Source organism: Monodelphis domestica, chromosome 4, assembly GCF_027887165.1.
Source record: "Monodelphis domestica isolate mMonDom1 chromosome 4, mMonDom1.pri, whole genome shotgun sequence".
Classification (NCBI taxonomy): Eukaryota; Metazoa; Chordata; class Mammalia; order Didelphimorphia; family Didelphidae; genus Monodelphis; species Monodelphis domestica.
In genome coordinates, this window is record NC_077230.1 from 385,968,734 (window position 1) to 385,991,189 (window position 22,456).

General features: G+C 48.7%; 1 protein-coding gene across 1 annotated transcript in view; it reads left to right on the forward strand.

Moving 5' to 3' along the window:
• WNT4 (Wnt family member 4) overlaps nucleotides 1-5,789 on the forward strand; it is a 62,103-nt gene extending 56,314 nt beyond the window's left edge. The window contains exons 3-5 of the mRNA XM_056795612.1: nucleotides 1,020-1,151; nucleotides 1,330-1,472; nucleotides 2,068-5,789. Coding sequence (XP_056651590.1) covers nucleotides 1,020-1,151; nucleotides 1,330-1,472; nucleotides 2,068-2,535 — 743 coding nt within the window. The 3' untranslated portion in view covers nucleotides 2,536-5,789. The remainder of the gene's footprint in view (nucleotides 1-1,019; nucleotides 1,152-1,329; nucleotides 1,473-2,067) is intronic.
• Nucleotides 5,790-22,456: the final 16,667 nt, after the last annotated feature.

Consider the following 22,456-nt stretch of genomic DNA (forward strand, 5'->3'; position numbering starts at 1 on the left):
CATGGCGTATAATCTCCCTGTAAAATATATTTTTTTTAATCTTCCCGTGCCTTTTTGAGGGAGGGAGATGCCCCCGAGCTCTCGCACCCGTGTTAACAGAAGGGAAGCTCCGTCGGGTTTCAAGAAGGTGGGAAGGCTGGGACCGATGCGGAAATGTGTGCCTGCTCCCCGAGGCAGCCTCCTGAAGTGGAGCAGGAAAGGAGCTGGAAGGGGAGAGAAGGGGAAATTCATAGAATCACGGGGAAAGGACTTAATAACAGTCTAATCCAATTCATACCAGGGGGGAAAATCCCTCTGCTCCATGCCTAACCTGCCCCTTCTGCCATTCTCAGTGAAGAGTCATCCAGCCTTGCTCAAAGACCGATATTGGGGCAGAGGCCAAGAGGACTCCATCTCCTGAGGCTGCCCACTTGACTATCATTTGGAGGAAATTTGAAGGAAATACGTTGTTTTAAAGCCCTTTGGGCACCGTTCCAAATTGCCCTCCAGAATGGTGGAATCAATTCACCATCACTCTGAAAGCTTCTCTTAGGGAGTTGAGCATCTTGTAACAAGGGTCACTCTGGAGACAGCACGTGCCTTAGTCCAAAGATCTTTAGAAACATTAGAACTTTTAGGTACTTCATTAGGCTGGGATTCGGGGGATATTTTTAAGCAGGTGTGACTTTTTTTCTTTCTTAATCCTTACCTTCTGTGTTAGAATCAATAAAGGTAGAGGACTGGTAAGGGCTAGGCAACTGGGTTTAAGTGACTTATGCCAGGTATAGCCAGGAAGTGTCTGAGGCTAGATTGGAAACCAGGATGTCTCCTCTCCAGGCCTGGTTCTCATCCTGAGCCACCTAGCGGTCTCCAGGTGTGCCTTTTGGGATACCAACCATCCTTCCTACATATAGGTCCAGTCCTGTTTCTCTTCTGCTCTTTCTTCCTTCACTGGGTCAGCCCAGGAAACCCTGAACAAAGAAAGGGGGAGCCAGAGAGAGAAGGGGATGGACCCACATTCCCCTTTTCTGCCCCAACAGGAACCCGAGAAGCAGCCTTCGTCTACGCCATCTCCTCCGCAGGAGTAGCCTTTGCTGTCACTCAGGCCTGCAGCAGCGGAGAGCTGGACAAGTGTGGCTGCGACCGAACTGTGCACGGGGTCAGCCCAGAGGGTGAGTGCCACGAGGGAGGGGAGAGGGGAAAAACTCTTGTTTTTCTGGGAAGGGAGGGCTTCTATGGACCAGCCAACAGCCAGGTGGGTCCTTCCTGGAAGGGTCTTCTTGGGGAGATGAGCACAAAGGACCCCCCCCAAGGCAAAGCCTGACCCTTGCTCCTCTTCACCCACTCCAGGCTTCCAATGGTCAGGCTGTTCGGACAATATTGCCTATGGTGTGGCCTTCTCCCAGTCCTTCGTGGATGTCCGAGAGAGAAGCAAAGGGGCCTCCTCCAGCCGGGCTCTCATGAACTTACATAACAACGAGGCTGGAAGAAAGGTAATTGCTCCCCGACCCCTGCCCCCTGCCCATGGCTCTGGGGCTCCAGGACGAGAAAGGATGCTCCTATTCCTACGGAAACTTTGGCTGGAGAGCCAGAGTGGTCCATGACATCCAGCCGTCCACAACACTCCTGCTATACCCCGACATTCATCCTTGGCTCCCCCACCCCGGCTTCTAGTCACATCTTTCTTTTTCACCACTTCCTTTTGGCTCTTCCCAAGTTATTCATGCCAGTCTGGGCCCCAGAGGTGCCCTCCTCCCCTGTGCCCTGGTCCCTCAGATAGTCCCCTCTACAATTCTCTTCACCCTTGGCACTCCCAAAGCCCTCATTCAGAAGACGTCCCCCCAAAGCTACAGTCCCATTTCTCCAGTAGTGTTCCCCAATACCTCAAGGCCTCAGTTCCTATAAAATAAGACAGGTGGGTCCCTCTAAAAATGAGGGTCTTGGACTAAAGGGCCCACTCAAATTCCTAAAATACCCTCCGTCTCCATTCACATCCTCACATCAAGGCGGGTCCTCATCCTCACTTCCCCTCAGACTTCTCCCTTCCGTGATCACGAGGATGACTCGCTCTTCCCTCCCCATCCTTAGGCCATCCTGAACCACATGCGGGTGGAATGCAAATGCCACGGGGTGTCAGGCTCCTGCGAGGTGAAGACCTGCTGGAAGGCCATGCCCCCCTTCCGCAAGGTGGGCCACGTCCTCAAGGAGAAGTTCGACGGGGCCACGGAAGTGGAGCAGCGGCGGGTGGGATCCTCCAAGGCCCTCGTGCCCAGGAACTCGCAGTTCAAGCCCCACACGGACGAGGACCTGGTGTACCTGGAGCCAAGCCCGGATTTCTGCGAGCACGACGCCCGCAGCGGCGTGCTGGGCACGTGGGGCCGCCAGTGCAACAAGACATCCAAGGCCATCGACGGCTGTGAACTGCTGTGCTGTGGCCGGGGCTTCCACACCTCCGAGGTGGAGGTCGTGGAGCGCTGCAGCTGCAAATTCCACTGGTGTTGTTTCGTCAAATGCCGCCACTGCCACCGGCTGGTGGAGACACACACTTGCCGGTGATGGGCTCTCCAGGCCGCCCCCAGGGACAGAGAGATGGCAAATAGAGGGAGAAAAAATAATTTAAAAGCCACAACTTCTCCCCCAAATCCCCCCCAAAAAAGATGCTGGTTGTATTTTTGTTAATGTCTTCATAGTATTTATTACAGAGGTCAGAGGCCCAGGCGCAGGGCCTCTCACCAACTGATCTAAAGGACATCTAGCCCCCCACCCACCCCAGCAAGCCTCCTTGAGCTAGTGTTTTTGGTGACTATTGTAGAGACTTTCAGGGAGAAACATCAAAAAGCCACGGTGGCCAAGCGCACCCTCTCCTTGGGAGCAGGATGAATGAATGCTCCCGACCCCCTCAGGAGGCCACTCTCAGAAAACAGTGGTGCTCACTCCCCTCCCTCCTGGCTCAGAGGCCTCTGGAGGGGCCCCCTTGGGTCAAGATGGCCCAGAGAGCTAGGAACCTCTTGGCTGAGCAGTTGGAGTGTGGAATAACGGATAAACACCCTGAAATGACAGTATTCCAGGGCTGGAAGATACCTTAGAGATCAACACGTCTGATGCCCTCCTTTTACAGAGGAGGAAACTGAGGCACAGGAAATGACTCATCCAAGTCTCACCACAAGTGGCAAAGCCAGGTGTCCACGTTTAAAGTCCAGAGATTTCTCCACCGGACCACACTGCCTCTCAACCCCCATGGATCTGCTGACCCAGATAAGGAGGGAGCCAAGAGCAGTGCAGTCCTCAGAAGAATCTACCCCAATGGGAATACCACCAATAGATGGAGAGGGCACATCAGGGGTGTCAACCCTGAATGCAGAGCTGGTAGTAGCCCTTGGTCCATCCTCCTCCCTCTTCCATCTGAACCTTCCCACCGGAGGGACCTCAGAAACCTAGCCCAACCCCCTCAGTTTAAAAATGAGTAAACTGAGGCCTAGAAAGTTTAAGCCACTTTCCTAGGTTCACACAGGGAGACATCATGATCTGCACGTTAGAGAACGTGAGCCTCTCCGAGGTGCTTTTCTAATAGATGGGAAGCCTCGGTGGGTACCACTCTCGCCACTCAAAAGGGACCTCTTGCCAAAAGTCACACAGGGAGTCAGCATCAAGGAAAGAACCGGGTTCTGGCCTAAACTCTCCACTAGAGCCCAAAGCTCTAGAAAAGCAGAGATTATAGAGGAAAAGGAGGGCAGGGAGGCGATGGGCACCTCTCCCTCCCTTCCAAGCAGGGAGCCAAAGAACAGACCGAGCTACTCCCTCGAACCCTAATCTAGGAGACAAAGGTTTGCATGAAAGATGGATCCTGAGGGTTATGTGTGCAGCCCACCCACTCTCCACTCAAGAGAGCTTGGGGAAGACTGCACGAAGGCTTAGTTAGCCAGGATGCTCTCTCGCCTCTGTTAGCATCTGTCTCTCTGCCGAGGGTCCTCCAGTCTGGCCCCTTTTCTCCCCCCTCCGTGTCCCTTTCCAGCAGGGGAGAGAAGATAGGAATGAGTCAGCAAAGACCCTTCATCACAGAGCAAAAAAACCATGGGACAGGTCCTAAATCCCCTGGGGCCGAGCAGAGGAGGGAACATGGGGCTGGGAGGGGAGGACGAAAGGAGGAACATTTTTCAGAGAATTAGAGTACGTTGGAGACACAACAGCAGGGCCTGGCTATTATCGTTCCCCCGACTGCCTGGCAAGAGCAGGGGGTACTCAGAAGAATCCACTCCATTGGGAACACCACCAATAGGCCCAGGGCCCTGTGTCTGACATGAATGGACCTTCAAAGAGAACAAACAGAAAAACAGAACCACTTTCCAAACCTGGGTCCCTCCCCTCGGCTCCTTTTCCAGAACGGAGGCCCCCCGCTCTGCTCCCCAGCGGCCTTCGGGTGTCAGATCTCTGCACAGCGAGGAGCCCCCCAACATAGAACGGCTGAGCAGGAAGGTCTTGGGCTGCCTGCGTTTTACAGAAGACTAAACCGAGACCCAAAGGTGGCAGACTCTAGACCTGGCCTTCGCGCTCGCAGCCTTCTCCTGCCTCCTCTAATGCTAGGCGCGGGGGCTCCAGGCTTGGGCTACGCGTGGGAAGTCTTCCCAGGGCCCTGGGGTTTTCCTCCCCACGTTTCCCAGCTTGCTCCGGGAGGGTCGGCAGCCTCGGGCCCTGGGCCAAGTTTCCTGCTCATCGTCCCGGCTGAAGGAGATGCTGCTGCAGAGGGATGCTCCGGGTGCAGGATGCGGATGAAATATGATCTGCGTCAATGTCGCCACAACATGTGAGCCCCCTCGGCTCTGTCTGGCTCCGCTCAGTTGTCTCCTTCGGCCCGAAGCGGAGCAGGGGGCAGGCAGGGAGTGACTTATTTATGGAGCAGCCGGATGTGGCCCACGGTGGGCCCCGAGAGGATGTTTGGGACCTCTCTTCCCTCAGACGAAGGGGTCCGCCAATGGGCACCGCACCCCGGACACGCCCCCCAGGCTAGTGGCCATCTAGCCCCCGAGTCCTGGACTCCCCTCAGAGCTGGGCCCGTCCTCGCTGCTTCTGCCAGCGGACTTCAAGCGTAGGCCTGGAGGAGCCCACAACCCCCCCCCCCAGGCAGCTCTGCCACCCTGTGTCTGCGTAGCTGGAGAAAGGACAGAAATGGCACCTGAATGGGGGCTGCCCATGTTTCCTGGGGACCTCCGGGATGGGCTTGACTTAGGGCAGTATCTTCTCCTGTCCCCCAGCACCATCCCACCCATCACGGACCCGCTTTGTGCCCCGTCCCATCCTCCACGATGCCAGTTTGGAGACGAGGCACCCTGGGCCGCCTTCCTCCCCCAGTGTGGCTGGGGGGCAGGCCAGCCCTTGGCCCGGGGGGGTCCCAGGCTGACCGTGACCCTCTCCCTGGCTCCGTTTCTGCAAGCTGGTCCTCGTCAATCAAGACACAGTCAGATTTTCCAGTGACTTCTGAGGGCCCCGTGGGGGCCTCTCCTACCAATGTCCAACCCCGGGGGCCAAGAACACACGGATGCTGTGGCCTCCGTCGGTCTCAGCAACTCCTTGTGGCATTCAAAGAACCTGCGACCCCCAACTGCCCTGCGGAGAGGGGAGGGAGGATGAGGATGCTCCATCCCCTGGAAGAGGCACCCGACGCTGGATGCTGCTGCTCTCCTCCTGCCGTGCCCTCCTTGTAAGGACCCCAAACCTTGTTTTTATACTAAACTGTCGGGCTGACCTGACAGTTCCAGGGGAAACAGCCAGACACATTGTAGTGGCGTTCACTATAAAAATGGTTATTTCTTTAACTAGGTTGTGTGGCTGTGACTCTGTCCAGTTCTGGGAATGTGGCGGGACAGCGAGCGGGCATTAGACGATGGGAAAAAAAAAGTCCTGTCGGGTCTCCTCCTGGGCCTGCAGAACAGTAACCTGGGCCTGGACTGGACCAGCAAAGGCTGGAAGCTCCCAAACCAGCGTCCTGAAGGACTCCTCGGAGACCCGGTCCTGGTAGGGTGTCTCCAGCCAGGAGAGAGATGCCCACTTAGTGGAAAAGGGCCATGTGGGATGCTGCAATCTCCTGTGTTGGAGAACAGAATTCTCTCCCCCACCTCCAGAACCACCAGGAAGACGGAACCTGGCCCAGGTCGGTGTCGTTTGGATTGATTCATGGGAGAGTAAAAAGCACTGGCTTTAGAATCACAAAACTTGGATTCAAGGCCCAGTTCTGACACATAGGAAGCGGGATGGTCGTATTGGAAGAGTACGACTTAACCAGGCACTGAGAAATGGAGGCGGATTTGAACCCAGGTCTTATGAACCCCAAGCTTAGCCCAATGCCTGGCAGTTGCAGGTATCGGCTAGTATATGTTTATTGGCTATTGCCTGGCTCTGCCTCAAGAGCCAGGGCCTCCTTGGATTCAGAGAAGTCTTACCATTCTAGGGAGCTTCACCCACCTATCCTCAGAGAGAGCCCCCCCACCCCGAGAGGGAGGCAGAGCAGGAGTTACTATACCCCTTTTACAGCTCTCTTTTTTTCATCTCAGAGCTGGGAGAGCTTCAGAGCCACCTAATTTGACCCTTCTATAACAGGAATCCCCTCCCCTGTAAAGATGTCCATGGGGCTTTCTTGGCAGAGATATTGGAATGGTTTGTTATTTCCTTCTTCAGCGGGTCCCCATTTTACAGATGAGGAACTGAGACAAATGTGGGTTAAGTCCAGAGTCACATGATTAATAAGCGTGCAAGGCCAGATTTTGACTCCGATCTTCCTGACCCCAGACCCAATGCTCCACCTTGCTGCCCCGTCCCCGGTAGGGCCAAGACTAAAATCCCATCCTCTTCCATTTCTACACCGTCTCTCCTGCAGAAGCCAAGAAATGAAGAATGGGCTCCCAGGGAGAAACTAGAGGATGTTAAAGAGCAAACCAAGGAGGGGGGGAAAAGAGAGGGTGAGGAGGAAGGGGAGCCTGAGAAGCAAGGGAGAGATTCAAGATAGAGAAGGCAAAGGAAAATGAGAGGGGACAGAAGATGGGAAAGAGAACTACCTGGGAGACTAAGGAAATGTGGAGAAACTGAAGAATATGGATCGATTTAGACCTGGAAATGATATTAAATTCTCTTAAATTCAGAGCTGGAATAGCCCATCCATTCACCTCCCCTATTTTACAGATGAGGAAACTGAGGCTAGGGAAAGGTTAAATAAGCTGCCCATGGTCCCAGAACTAGAAAGTCTCAGACCTTTGTGATGCTCTATCTACCCCTCCAAGCTGCCTCTGGAGAGAAACTATATCATCTACAGGGAACATGTGAAGGCCATAGAAAGGGCAGCTGGGTGGTATTTGAGTGCCAGGCCCTAAGTCAGGATGATTCATCTTCCTGAGTTCAAATCTGGCTTTGGACATTTACTACCTGTGTGACCCTGGGCAAGTCCCTTAATGCTCTTTGCCTCAGTTTCCCCCATGAAAAATGGTCTGTAGAAAGAAATAGCAAAACCGCTCCAGTATCTTTGCCAAGAAAACCCCAAATGGAGTCACAAAGAGTTGGACACAACTACAAAATAATAATAATAATAATAACTGAACCTATATGAAGAACAGGGATGGGAAAAAAACTGGAATGCAGATCCCAGAGACAGAATAAAGGCACATGAGCCCACCAGGCAAAGCATCCAGGAGGAGAAAGCCTAGAGACAAAGGGCTGTGGGGTTGGGAGAGGAACTGCAGGATAAGGAAACCGAGTCCATCTGAAGATGAGCAGCTACTGTTCTAGTGCAGGGAGGAGGAAGGCACGAAGGAGGGCGCCACAGGTGAAGGGGCCGCTCCTAGTAAAAGTAGAACATGCTTGGCTCCAGGGAGAATTAAGGTGAGGAGTGTCGTGGGGGAAGGGTCTGCGGAGGGAGCAAGGCCGGAGAACGGAGATGACGTCATGAGCTGCTCCCCTCCATCCCGAGCCCCCTGCCAGGCCCCGAGCCCCCAACCTGCTAGGGGTGGGGGAGAAGGATGGAACTCCTCGCAGCCCGGGCCAGGGCCGAAGGTCCAAATGGCAGCGTGCCCACCGGCGACAAGGAGGGAGAAGCCCCCTTCAACTCCAAACCCGGGCCCACGGCAGCTTGTTGGGCCCCACTTTGGAGGCAATTAGCAGCCCAGCTGAGCTAATCCCCCTGCCAGCCTTTCCAACATAAACAGGGCAGACAGCCTGGGCCCGGCCCCTGGGTGCACACTCGCCTCCCTGTTTGCCGAGGGGGCCAGGGTACCGAAGCCAAGAACAACAGCAGTAACCCCGAGCCTTCTTCAGGTTAAGAGGCGGCCCTGAGGCTCAGCTTTGCTGCTCAGGCCGGGAGAAAGGCAGCCTCTGTTCCTAGGCCCAGGGCCAGCTCTGGTGGGGGGGAAGGAGGGGAGTGCTGGGCAACAGGAGCTCAGAGACAGGCTGGGACACAAGGAGCCGAGTATTCAGGAGCTGGAGGGAGTTGGGGGCAGACATGGGGCAACCGGCGGAAGGACTCCCTATTTTAAACAGCACCTGCAGGGTCAGAATACCACCACCACCCCAGCACCCCAGGACCTCCTCCTCCCCTTGACCATTGCCCAACCTGGCCACAGCATCCACCTCATCCCAGGAAAGACAGCGATACAGCTTGGTATTTCCATCCAAGGGCTGCCCCCCACCCCCACCCCCGTCAAAAAACCAAGGGGCAAACCCTAGGTCTGGAGCTCACAGGTTGTAGAATTCTGGGCATTTATCTCATGTCCTTGAATCTATTTTTGAGGGTGCTTTTTTCATGAAAGAGAGAGAGGGAGGGAGGGAGGGAGGGAGGGAGGGAGGGAGGGAGGGAGGGAGGGAGGAAGGAAGGAAGGAAGGAAGGAAGGAAGGAAGGAAGGAAGGAAGGAAGGAAGGAAGGAAGGAAGGAAGGAAGGAAGGAAGGAAGGAAGGAAGGAAGGAAGGAAGGAAGGAAGGAAGGAAGGAAGGAAGGAAGGAAGGAAGGAAGGAAGGAAGGAAGGAAGGAGAGCAGGAGGGAGGGAGGGAGGAAGGAAGGAAGGAAGGAAGGAAGGAAGGAAGGAAGGAAGGAAGGAAGGAAGGAAGGAAGGAAGGAAGGAAGGAAGGAAGGAAGGAAGGAAGGAAGGAAGGAAGGAAGGAAGGAAGGAAGGAAGGAAGGAAGGAAGGAAGGAAGGAAGGAAGGAAGGAAGGAAGGAAGGGAGGGAGGGAGGGAGAGAAAGGAGAGAAAGAGAGGAAGAGAGAAAGGGAGGAAGGGAGAGAAAGAGAGAGAGAGAGAAAGAGAGAGAGAGAGAAAGAGAGAGAGAGAGGGGGGGGCAGGCAGGCAAGAAAGAAAGAAGGAAAGAAGGAAGGGAAAGAAGGAAAGGAAGGAAAGGAAGGAAGGGAGGAAGGGAGGAAGGGAGGAAGGGAGGAAGGGAGGAAGGGAGGAAGGGAGGAAGGGAGGAAGGGAGGAAGGGAGGAAGGGAGGAAGGGAGGAAGGGAGGAAGGGAGGAAGGGAGGAAGGGAGGAAGGGAGGAAGGGAGGAAGGGAGGAAGGGAGGAAGAAAGAAAGAAAGAAAGAAAGAAAGAAAGAAAGAAAGAAAGAAAGAAAGAAAGAAAGAAAGAAAGAAAGAAAGAAAGAAAGAAAGAAAGAAAGAAAGAAAGAAAGAAAGAAAGAAAGAAAGAAAGAAAGAAAGAAAGAGTATTAAATGACTGTTCTGTGCCAGGCACTGTGTTACTTGCTCAGGATACGAAGTCAAAAAGAACTTTTCCCACCCTTGAGGAGTGTATACTCCATGGGGATAAACATAGGCCTAAAGAACAAAAGAACAGATACAAAAGAAAATGCAAGCTAATAGACTGGAGCAGCTTATCGATGGACTGACCAACCTAACCCATTACATTACAGTGAACTGGGTGTCACTGATGGTCCCTCACCCACTGCTTCAATCCTCATCCTGTGGGCAACTGCTGGGCAGGACCCAGAACACTTGGCAACAGAGGCCCCCGAGGAGACACTTGAGTAAATCCTGAGGGATGGCCAGGACGAGGGTCAGCCTAATGGTCACTAGTTAAGGATGTTGCAGAGAAGATTCAGCAATGGGTAGAGCTAGCTGGTAGCTGAGGGTCTCCCCGTAACCCAGCTCTGGGCTTCTGAGATTCTCTGATATAACTGGTGGCTCCTATCTCTGACAGACTGTCCAATTTAAAAACAAAACAAAACAAAACAAAACACAACTTCCCCCCAAGGAGCACAGTGTATGGCCCAGAGAAGTCATTTAATGCTCACTTAACAAATTCCATCCCCTGATCCCTTCCTACCTTTCATTTTCTTACACCTTACATCTCCTCCATATTCTCTTTTTTTTTTTAAGGTTCTTTAAACCTTTACCTTCCATCTTAGAATCAATACTGCATATTGGTGCCAAGGCAGAAGAGCAGGAAGGACTAGGCAATGGGGGTTAAGTGACTTGCCCAGGGTCACCCAGCTAGGAAGTGCCCCCCTATTCTTGATTGAGTGAGAATGGTCTCCTGGTGGATCTGTCATCTCTCAGTTCTAGCTGTTTTCCATTCCGGTGCCCCATGCCTCGAATTCTCTACCTCCTCATCCCTGCCTCCTGGCTTCTTTCAAGTCTCTGCTACATTCCCATCTTCTGCAAGAAGTGCTCCTCGCTTCCCCCTTAAATGCTTTCCTCGATTGATCATCTCGTACACATTATCTCCTCTGTGACACTAGCATAAGCTCCTTGAGAGCTGCGCCTGTTGCTTCCTGCCCTTCTTTCCAGCCCAATGTCTAGCACAGAGTTGACCGGCTGTGGTCATGGAAAACATACCCAGGATCCATGGAGGGGAATCTCAGAGGGAAGGTAGCCGCTTGGGGAAACTGGAAATGAAAGGCCCCTACATAGCGGTGAGTTCAGGGTGGTAGAGCCAGACAGAAGAGCTGCTAGTAGTAATGGGGGGAAAGACTGGAGGAAAGAGGTTTTTTAGACGTTCAGGGAAGGCCAGAAGAAGATCAGCCTTTCAGGGTTTGGGTGGCTGTACAAAAAGCAAGCTCAAAAGGCTGCCCTGAGGAAAAGGATCTGACTCGCTTCTCTGTGGCCCCAGAAAGCTAAACCAGGAACACCGGAGGGAGCTGCCAAGAGGCACATCTGGAAAAACCTCCTAACAATGAGAGCCCTCCCAGAGTGGGCTGGGCAGCCTCCAGAGCCCAAACATTCGCCCTCGTTCCACATCTTTCAAGGAAAGGCTGGTGACTCCTTGTTGGGACTTTTTCAGGTAGGAATTGGCCTAAATGGCGCCTGACAAGACTTCCAGCTCTGAGATGCTCTGATGTGGAACCAAAGGGTGGAACTCGGGGCCCAGACAGAAAAGACCTCACTTTGGCAGGGATGGGAGATGACAAGAAGTGAGGAATGGGAGGGAGGGCCATGGATCAATGGAAAGTATGAGCCTCCAGACTGAGATCAGCAAATACCAGAGTGGTGGGAAGAACGTAGTGACCATCTGATTCAACTCACACCTGAGATACCCAGGCTTTACGCTGTGTGTGGTAGGGGCATGGGAGAGGGGAGGGGGCTCCTCTACGAGGACCAATTTGCTGTTGGATCCCTTTCATTGTTACAGAGTTGTTTGGTTTGGTTTTTTTAGTTGAAATTTTTTATTTAATTAATTTAGAATATTTTTCCTGTTATGGAGTTTTTGATCCAGACATATCTCTTTGTCATCTCCACCCATTACTTCGAGTTTTGCCTCCTGAAGTCAAGCAGAATTAGTGAAATACTCTCTTCATTATGGCAGCCCTTTGAATACATAGAGACAGTTCTCATGCTATCCAGAGATTTCTCTTCTCCAAACTAAACATCTCCCATTCCCTGATTCTTGCACAGCACCATCTCAAGGTCCACTGTCATTCTGGATGTCTTCTCTGGAAACTGACCAAGGAAAGGGTGGTCCCTAGAAACTGACCAAGGAAAAGGTGGCCCCTAGAAACTGACCAAGGAAAAGGTGGCCCTTAGAAACTGACCAAGGAATAGATGACCCCTAGAAACTGACCAAGGAAAAGGTGGCTCCTAGAAACTGACCAAGGAAAAGGTGGCCCCTAGAAACTGACCAAGGAAAAGGTGGCCCCTAGAAACTGACCAAAGAAAAGGTGGCCCCTAGAAACTGACCAAGGAATAGATGACCCCTAGAAACTGACCAAGGAATAGATGACCCCTAGAAACTGACCAAGGAATAGATGACCCCTAGAAACTGACCAAGGAAAAGGTGGCTCCTAGAAACTGACCAAGGAAAAGGTGGCCCCTAGAAACTGACCAAGGAAAAGGTGACCCCTAGAAACTGACCAAGGAAAAGGTGGCCCCTAGAAACTGACCAAGGAATAGATGACCCCTAGAAACTGACCAAAGAAAAGGTGGCCCCTAGAAACTGACCAAGGAAAAGGTGGCTCCTAGAAACTGACCAAGGAAAAGGTGGCTCCTAGAAACTGACCAAGGAAAAGGTGGCCCCTAGAAACTGACCAAGGAAAAGGTGGCCCCTAGAAACTGACCAAGGAATAGATGACCCCTAGAAACTGACCAAAGAAAAGGTGGCCCCTAGAAACTGACCAAGGAAAAGGTGGCCCCTAGAAACTGACCAAGGAATAGATGACCCCTAGAAACTGACCAAAGAAAAGGTGGCCCCTAGAAACTGACCAAGGAAAAGGTGGCCCCTAGAAACTGACCAAGGAATAGATGACCCCTAGAAACTGACCAAAGAAAAGGTGGCCCCTAGAAACTGACCAAGGAAAAGGTGGCCCCTAGAAACTGACCAAGGAAAAGGTGGCCCCTAGAAACTGACCAAGGAAAAGGTGGCCCTAGAAACTGACCAAGGAAAGGGTGGCCCCTAGAAACTGACCAAGGAAAAGGTGGCCCCCAGAAACTGACCAAGGAAAAGGTGGCCCCCAGAAAGTGACCAAGGAAAAGGTGGCCCCCAGAAACCGACCAAGGAAGAGGTCCTCCCTAGAAGCTGACCAAGGAAAAGATGGTCCCTAGAAACTGACCAAGGAAAAGGTGGCCTCTAGAAACGAAAATTCAAATGGGATCCAACCAATACAAAGGACAATCAAATGCCCACCTTCCTAGCCGTAGACATGATGCTTCTAATAATACAGCTTGATTAAGAAGGAAGCTGTTTGTAGCTGTGGATGGAAGCCATGGTTCTTCTTATGCAGACATATCCTGGGTCTTAGGATCCCCCATATTGCAGTGGTTTCTCCCTGGTTGATTGAGTTTGGGATATGCTGATGCTTCCCTTGTTCAGCCTTCTTTGTTGGATGTTGAAGGTCCTCCACAAGCTGGTGCTGCCTTCCCTTTGCAGCCTCATCTAATTTCTCTTTTCCATCTACTAAACATTCCACCTTAGGAATCTATTTTCTGTACCCTGAATATCCCCAGTGTTACTGCACTTCCTGCTCATGCTATTCCCTATACCTATAATGTCCTCTCCCCCTTCACCTGTTGAATTTCTGTCCATACTTTAAAGCCCAACCTCCTCTACAAAGCCTTCCTTAAGTCCCTCCCCATCTCTTTTCCCATTCTTTTATATTTTTAATGCACTGATCATGCGATGTTGTATATCATCATTTTCTGGGTTGGTACATTATCACCATACTGGATGGCAAGCCCTATGGTAATGGCTCCCCCACCAAAATGGGCAGAACTGCACATCAACAAGGGCCTTGCTGCAACCATTTGGTTCACACCTCTCATTTTTATTTTATTTTTTTTAACTCTTACATTCCATCTTGGAATCAATACTGTGTATTGGTTCCAAGGCAGAAGAGTGGGAAGGGCTAGACAATGGGGGTGAAGTGACTTGCCCAGGGTCACACAGGTGGGAAGTATCTGAGACAAGATTTGAACCCAGGATCTCCTGTCTTTTGGACCTGACTTTCAAATCCCCTGAGCTACCTGGCTGCCCCCACGCCCCTCATTTTTAGAGGGAAAGTGTAACAGATTAAATAGAGATCTGGACTTGGAGTCAGAGAAGATCTGAGTCCAGAGCTGATCTCTGATACTGGCTGTGTGTCTATGGGCTTGTCACCCAATCTCTATCACTTATTTCCCTCCTTAGTACAATGGGAATAATGACAAAGGTAGTACCTCCCTCCCAAGGCTGTCCTGAGGTTCAAATCTGATCACATATGGAAAGGATGTGGTTGACTTTTCAGTGTCAAACAAATGAATTATTAAAACAAAGAAATCTAAAGGCAGAAGGGAGAAATGACTTGTCCTAGGATCACCGAAGGGCCAGAGCTGGGTCAATATCTTATCTAAATTATAGCCCCACCAATGCCTGCTTCCACCATATGCACACCCTACGCAGTTACTGAATATTTGCAGATTGAATTAATGAAGGAACGAATCGTGTAAGAGTGGGGAGTCATTAAGGGAATGTCCTGGGCCTAACACATCCCATATCCTGTCACAAGAACATGTGAGTGTTAGACCAATTGGGGCACAAAGAAATAATTTTAATCTGGTGGTTGGGAACTATGGATCAGGGTCAAAGATTTGTGAGTCAATTCCCCTACCTACAGCAGCCTCAGGCTCAAGTCAGTGGGAAAGAGGAGCTCATTAGCCACTCGGCGGTTCTCTTGCTTTCTGTTTCTGGAGAGAAGAAGAGGATAATAAATCTGGGAAGATACCATGGAGCTCATCCTAGGATGGGGACATAAAATCTTGTTGAGCAATTGGGAATATCGTGTGTCCAGGAGCCAATCCAATGTCAAAATTAGATCCAAAAAGCCTTTGTTCCACACTGCTGAATAGCCAAGAAGAAGATGGGGAAAAGTTAGCCTCCCTAAGCCTCAATTTCCTCTTGCTGTAAAAAACAGATTTGTACTAGAGGAGCTCTAGATCCCTTCTAGCCCTGACATCCCATAACTGCGACAATATCCTATAGGCACTATGGCCACATGGAATAAATTAGCAGTAATCCAATATGATATCATGGAAAGAGGGGGCCAAAGAATGTATATCCAAGGCTCAGCTCCTCTACTGACTGCATGACCTTGGTCAAGTCATAAACTCCTTGAGTCTCTAGTTGTAAAGCAAGGGACTAGACTAGATCTCTTTTCTGACATTCTATGTCCTAAAGTCCCTCGAAGCTCTGGCACTATCATTCTCCTTGTTATTGTTGAGTCATTTCAGTCCTGCTTGCCTCTTCATGACCCCATTTGGGGTTTTCTTGGCAGAGATGCTAGAGTGGTTGTCCATTTCCTTCTCCAGCTCATTGGATAGATGAGGAAACTAAGGCCAACAGGGTAAAGTGATTCGCCCAGGGTCGTGCAGCTAGGAAGTGTCTGAGGCTAGATTTGAACTCAGGAAGAAGAGTCTTCCTTTCTCCTAGCCTGGGCACTATGGCACCACCTACTTGCCCTTGTGATTCTTTAACATCAGTAAATCAATGAATGGATTACAGATAATCCTGTTACAGAGTTAAAAAAAAAAAAAGAAAACCCTTAGCCCAATTTCATTTCTTGTTCTCTCATGGTACATGATGAAGCTGGCAGTGGGAGTTCTATCTCTAATCACTGGGGCACAGAACTGATGTTAGAGGAAACCTGAACTCAAGAATCAGCTTTCTGGCCTAGAGCAAGTCATCTCAACTTTATGGGCCTCAGTTTCTTCATTTATAAAGTGGAAATAACATCCCTATTACCTACCTCCCAGGATTGTAGTGGGGATCAAATGAGATAATGTAGGAGAGGCCTTTGTAACCCTTAACAAATTATGTCAGCTGTTCTCATAATTACATGTACAGGCCAGGAAATCAGTTTTGCCAGAAATCTGTGGGATAGGAACTTTCTCCCAGAACTCTAAGGGAAGGAGCATTTGTTCCAGAAGGAAAACAAGAATGACTACAAGAGTGGCAGATGATCCTTTAACAAGTCACTTCTTGATCCCCGGGCCTTTACCAAATAGAACCTTTCTTCTCCATTTAAAATGCAGCCTTTCCTTGGATGTTAGACAGCAGAGGAGGGCATAAGGGTCTAGCTTTCTCAGTATTCCAAAGAGAAACATTTTTGGAGAGGGAGAAGAGAGGGAAGGGAGCCTGAAGAGAGAAGAGCTAAGCAGCGTCAACACTGATACCCTATTTCATTCAATAAGCATTTACTATATACCAACCATATCTAGGCATCACTCTAGCCAAAAATCTATTAGGGAGGACAGTGACAAGCTAGAATCCTAGGCATCTCTGCCTCTCTCTCTCTCTCCCCTTCTCTCTGTCTCTCTCTCCCTCTCTCTCTCCCAGTCTCTCTCTGGCTCTCTCTCTCTCTCTCTGGCTCTCTTTCTCTCTCTCCTCTCTCTCTCTCTCCCTCCCTCTCTTTCTCTGTCTCTTTCTCTCTCTCCTCTCTCTCTCTCTCCCTCCCTCCCTCTCTTTCTCTGTCTCTTTCTCTCTCTCTCTCCCTCCCTCCCTCTCTTTCTTTGTCTCTTTCTCTCTCTCTCTCTCTCTCCCCCCCTTCTCTCTGTCTCTCTCTCTCCCACTCTCTCTCTCTCTGTCTCTCTCTCTGTCGAATATATATATATATATACACATATATTTTTTTTTCAAGATAGTGAGGCAGCTGCAGACTATAAAATATTTAAGTGGAAAAGGGGAGGCAATGGGGTGAATTACTTCATGTTGCTGTTTAGTCTTTTCTTATCTGGCTCTTTATGACCCTATTTGGAGTTTTCTTAGCAAAGATATTGGACTGGTTTGTCATTTCCTTCTCCAAATCATTTGACAGATGAGGAAACAGGGTGAAGTGACTTGCCTAGGATCACACAGCTAGTAAATGTCTGAGGCTGGATTTGAATTCAGGTCTTCCTGATCACCCTGCCACTTAGCTGCCCAAAGACCTTGATAATGTCTTCAATAATTTGAATAGCTGCCGTTTGTACAAAGGATTCAACTTAACTCTGCTTGGCCCCAGTGAGCAAAGCTAGGGTAGCAACAATGGGTGGAAATTGTAAAGATGCAAATTTTGTCTTGACATTATAAAAAAAATCTTCCTCATGACATCTGTCCTAAAATAGGATATCAAGAACAAAACATCTCCCTCTCCCTCTCTCTCTCTCTTCTTTCTCTTCTCTCTCTCTCCCTCTCTCCACACACACACACACACACACACACACACACACACACACACACACACAGCCCAGGTCCTCCCCAATCCTGCTACAATGCTTCCAGCTTTCTAAGACTGTAGAGAAGTCACCGTCACCACACCTCACCACCAGGGGGCCCTACAAGCCATCTTGGATGTCTCCTTGTAATCAGATGGCTTTGATTACTTCCTCCATTAGGCTCAAAGGCTGCCACACCATCTCATACTAACCATTTGTTGCCCATCTCCATCCACAAATCCTCCAGAGGAATGACTTGGGCCAGTGGAGATGCTCTCCTCATTCTTTTACTGTCTCAAAAGTGCCAGTGTAGCCCTGGGATGGCCTCATGGTCTCCTTTTCAAAATTGGTCAGTCAACAAATATTTATTAAGTGCCTACTATGTGTCAGGCACTCGGCTAAGTGCTGGAGATACAAAAAGAGGCAAAAAACAGTCCCTGTCCTTGAGGTTCTCCTAATCTAACAGAAGAGACAACAAACAAATATGTACAAACAAGCCATCATTAACTGAGGAAAAGTAACAGAATGAAGAAAGACTGGGTCAAATGTGACCTCAGACACTTGTTAGCTTTGAGATCCTGGACAAGTCACTTAACCACCATGACCTAGCCCTTGCTGCTCTTCTGCCTTGGAATCAATACACAATATTGATTGTAAGATAGGAAGGAGGCAAGGGTTTATTTGTTGGAGGGAGGGAGAGAGGAAGGGAGAGAGGAAGGCAGGAAGGCAGGAAGGCAGGAAGGCAGGAAGGCAGGAAGGGAGGGAGGGAGGGAGAGAGGAAGGGAGGGAGGGAGGGAGGGAGGGAGGGAGGGAGGGAGGGAGAAAGGGAGGGAGGGAGGGAGGGAGGGAGGAAGGAAGGAAGGAAGGAAGGAAGGAAGGAAGGAAGGAAGGAAGGAAGGAAGGAAGGAAGGAAGGAAGGAAGGAAGGAAGGAAGGAAGGAAGGAAGGAAGGAAGGAAGGAAGGAAGGAAGGAAGGAAGGAAGGAAGGAAGGAAGGAAGGAAGGAAGGAAGGAAGGAAGGAAGGAAGGAAGGAAGGAAGGAAGGAAGGAAGGAAGGAAGGAAGGAAGGGAGGGAGAGGAAAGGAAAGGAGAGGAAAGGAGAGGAAGGGAAGGGGGGAGGGGAGGGAAGGAAAAATAAAGAACTGAGTGACAGGTAGGGAGCATAGAGATGGCAATAAGTATTTATTAAGCACCCATTTTGTCAGACACTCTGCTAAGTGTTTTACAAATATTATTTCATCTGATCCTCATAACAATTCTGCAAGGGAGGTATTATCATCCCTATTAGAAGAACTGAGGCAAACAGAGGTTGTGAGTTTCCAGGGTCACACAGCTAGTAAATATATGAAGCTGGATTTGAACCCAGTTCTTCCTGCCTCTAGGTCCAGCACTCTATCCACCGTAACACGTGGATCTCAATATGTCATATGACCTTGGAAGAATCGTTTCTCTGAAATTATTCCCTCTTTCAAAAAAGCAGAGGCATTAGGAGAAAAACCATTTTTAAGCCTTAAAATAGAAATAAGAACTATCATTTACCAAGATTCCAGAGAGCTGCTTTGCTCACTTGGGGCCCTTTCAAAGCTTGCCAGACTCTAAGGGACCCGAGCAGTCTGTATCACGTTGCTGTAGATCCAAAGCTTGGCCAATTAGCAGGACCAGGGCATGGGTTGCTGGATGTTGAACTGTAGTATGAGATGCTGTTTGCTATAAAACAGCCAGACGGTCTTGGGAACTGGAATGGCTCCGAGGCCAAGAGGCTGGCCTTCCTTCCCAGCTGTATATCTCCAGGAGGGGGACGGGCCCAAGACCGAGATAATAAAGGCCCAACTGTCTTATTACCAGGGCTTCTCTCTCCTTCGTCCCAGAAGTTTACGGCTGTTGGGACAGGAGGTGAAGAGCTGGGGATGAGGGGGATAACGACTTCCCCTTTCACCAGAAAAATGGAATGGAATGGGAAAGCATTTATTATGTGTCTGCTATTACTCCTCAAGCTGGTACTAAGCTCTGAGAATACAAATAGAAAATTCAAACAGTATCTGCTCTCCAAAAGCTCCCATTCTAATAAGTAGGATTCATCAAAAAGGAAAATTGTCCTCATGGTGCAGCAGCAGGGCGGATGGCAAGGCCCGGAGGGTACCTTTAAGTACGTCAATAGAAGAGAGTCTGGCGGGCACAGCGAAGGCTCCACAGTGCTTTGGCCTTGGTGGCAGGGCAGATGGCAAAGTCAGGCAGACTTCTGTCTTACCAGAAGAACTACAATTGTTAACTACAGGCTCAGGGTCATTGGGGGGGTGAGAACAGCCATGGCCATCTTTCACAGGCCAACAATGATTTCAAAGAAAATAGCAATTATCAACTAAGGTACTTCTGCATCCCTAGAGGTGCTTCCAAGGAGGTATTATCTCTCTACCATTCTTAATAATAATAGCAATTTACATTTACAGTTTTACAAAGTTTTTCTCATAATAATCTCCTAAAGGACAGGAGAGCGCTATTATATCCTTCTTAAAGAAAACAGAACAGGATTGTGATGACAAAGTAAGGAGCCCCAAAGGTAAAGGCGAAGCACCCAAGGGTTCAGGGAGAAGCTGGATCATTCTCTGTATATAAACAATATACCTGAAAAGGTGATTAATCAGGACTTGCGGATTACTGTGAATTCTATTCACAGTAATGATCTCTGGGGAAGCATCTGGAGTTGTAGAAGGGTGGAACAGCCAGCGGAAGAGGAAAAGGGAAAGGATTCATCTCTTTTGCTGGGGCTTTGTTTCATCCTGAAATGTTAGTGCCAACGCGTTCCTAATGATAAATAATATCATATAAATAAAATAATATATGATAATATAATAAATTAAATTAAATAATATTTACAAATTACAAAAATGAATAACATGGAAATGGGCATCAAATGATAAAACATGTATAACTCAGTGGAATTGCTTGATAACTCCAGGAAGGGGGAAGGAAAGAAAATGAATCATGTAACCATGGAAAAATATTTTAAAAGAAAACAAATAAATCATTGATAAATAATACCAACTTAAAAAAAATAAGAAGAGAATCAGAGAAGGAAACTAAGGTCCAGAGAGAAAATACTCTATCCATTGCACTACCAGGCTGCCATCTGGATTTCACACTAGCCATATGACCCTGGAAGAGTCCTTTCATTCCTGAGACTACTACCTCTTTCAAAAGAGCAGGGGTATTATATCCAAAGGTATATAGTAGACTAATCCATGGGAGAGTCAGGACTTGAACTCGGGTCTTTTGACTCCCTTCTTGACTCCCTGGATCCTGAACAAGAGGTTGGTTGATTTGTGCGAGTTCCCTAATGCTTGCTTCCATTACAACAATCAAAGGCGACTGTCTCTCCTTCGCAAAGGTAGAAAACCCCAGCGTGACCCAACACAGCAGAAAGACTTTGACCTCTCATCTAAGGATGAATCAACCCTGCAAGGAGATGGCCAGAGGAAAGGTAAGGCGAGGGGTCTTTTTTGCTGTTATGTCTCCATCTAGTGGCTTTGTTCAGTCACTGCAGGAAATAAGTGATGGCAAGTCCTCTGCACTGTTTTCCAAAGCTCAATCTTGAAGAATTGCAAAATGCTGTCTTGGGAAGAAATCTCAGCAATAGTCTTGCAGCTCGAAGACTCTTTCCCACCCAGCAAGAACTCTGATAAGGGCCTGCTGAGTTAATTCGTTGCCTAGGGCAGTTTCTTCAATTTATAGATAAAAATATTGCAACCAAGAAAAGGAAAGTAACTTGCTAAGAGCAGGAATGGCTCTTTCCTGCTGCAAGGAAAGGTCCATTTCAGGGAATCAATCAACATGTGTTAAAGTTCCTACTTTTCTGGCCAAATCCTCCTGGTTGCCCTCTATCTCCCAAAACCACCAACAGAACCGACCCACACAGAACCGGGTGCCCTTCTGGGTAAACTGCCTCTCCTTGCCTGCTGACTTCCTACCCATCCTTTTTTTTATTTTCAACCCTGACCTTCTGTCTTAGATTCAATACTGTGTACTGGTTCCAAGGCAGAAGAGCGGTCATGGCTAGGCAATGGGGGTCAAGTGACTTGCCTAGGGTCACACAGCTAGGAGGTGTCTGAGGCCAGATTTGAACCATCTCCAAGCCTGGCTCTTAATCCCCTGAGCTACCTAACTTATGGTCCAGTTTTGAAAATCCAATTCAAATGCTACCTCCTTGAGAATGCCTTTCCTGGTCCAACAGGATTGATTTTTTTTTAATCCTTACCTTTATGAACTTCATAGCATTTTCTTTTAAATTCCTTAATGCAATGTTGCATTACATAGAGGTTTCTTTTCCTCCTGGTAAAGTCCAGGAGGGCCAGAGATGCACCATTTTAAAGCTTCATATTCCTCTGCACCTAGCACAATGTTCTGTTTTGTAGGAGCTTAAGTATTTTCTGCCAAACTCTAGAAGTGTTATACAAATGCAAATTATACCTTTATCCCAAAATCCCAGAGTCCATAGAATAATTTTAAAAGCTAATTCTCTGCTGTCATCAAAATATTTACTGTGTGCTCCTGGTAAGTCATTTAAGTTTTGAGTTTCCTCTTCTGTAAAATGAGGAATTGTGAAACATAGTAAGGACTATTTATTCCTTTCCAGTAGTGCTTAGACTATCAAATTTCTAGAAATAATTAATTCCTAAACAAACCTGTAAATAAGTGCAATTAATCATCCTTTGTATATAACATGAGAAACTCAAAATATTTATGTGATTCAATAAGCATAAGGAACAAAATTAGCACTCGTGCAACAGCAAGGGGCATGGTAGACACCAAATAAGCCTACAAATAGGGTGGAAGACTGAAGAAGTCTATTCAGAAACATAGAACAATCTTAGGAAATGGCTGAATTATGGTATATGATGGTAATAGAATAAAATTGTGCTAAAGGAAACAATGAACAGAATGGTTTGGAAAAACCTGGAAAGGCTTACATGAACTGATGCAAAGTAAAGTGAGAAGAACCAGAAGAACATGGTACACAGTAACACCAATATTTTTTGATGAACAACTGTAAATGACCTGGTTATTCTCAGTAATACAATATTTTCTAAGACAATACCAGAAACTCATGGTGAAAAAGGACAACTGCCTCCAGAGAAAAAACTGATGACATCTGAATGCTAACCAAACCTTACTATATATCCCATTTTGCTTCTTTTTTTTTGTTTTAGATCTTTTCCTCAAAAATGATTAATTTGGAAAAAATATAAATATAGATCAGATTGACTACCATCTTGGGGAAAGAAGAGATGTGGGAGAGGTGGGAGGGAGAAAGAGTGTGAAGGAGGGAGAGAATTTGGAATACAAAATTATAAAAAGTT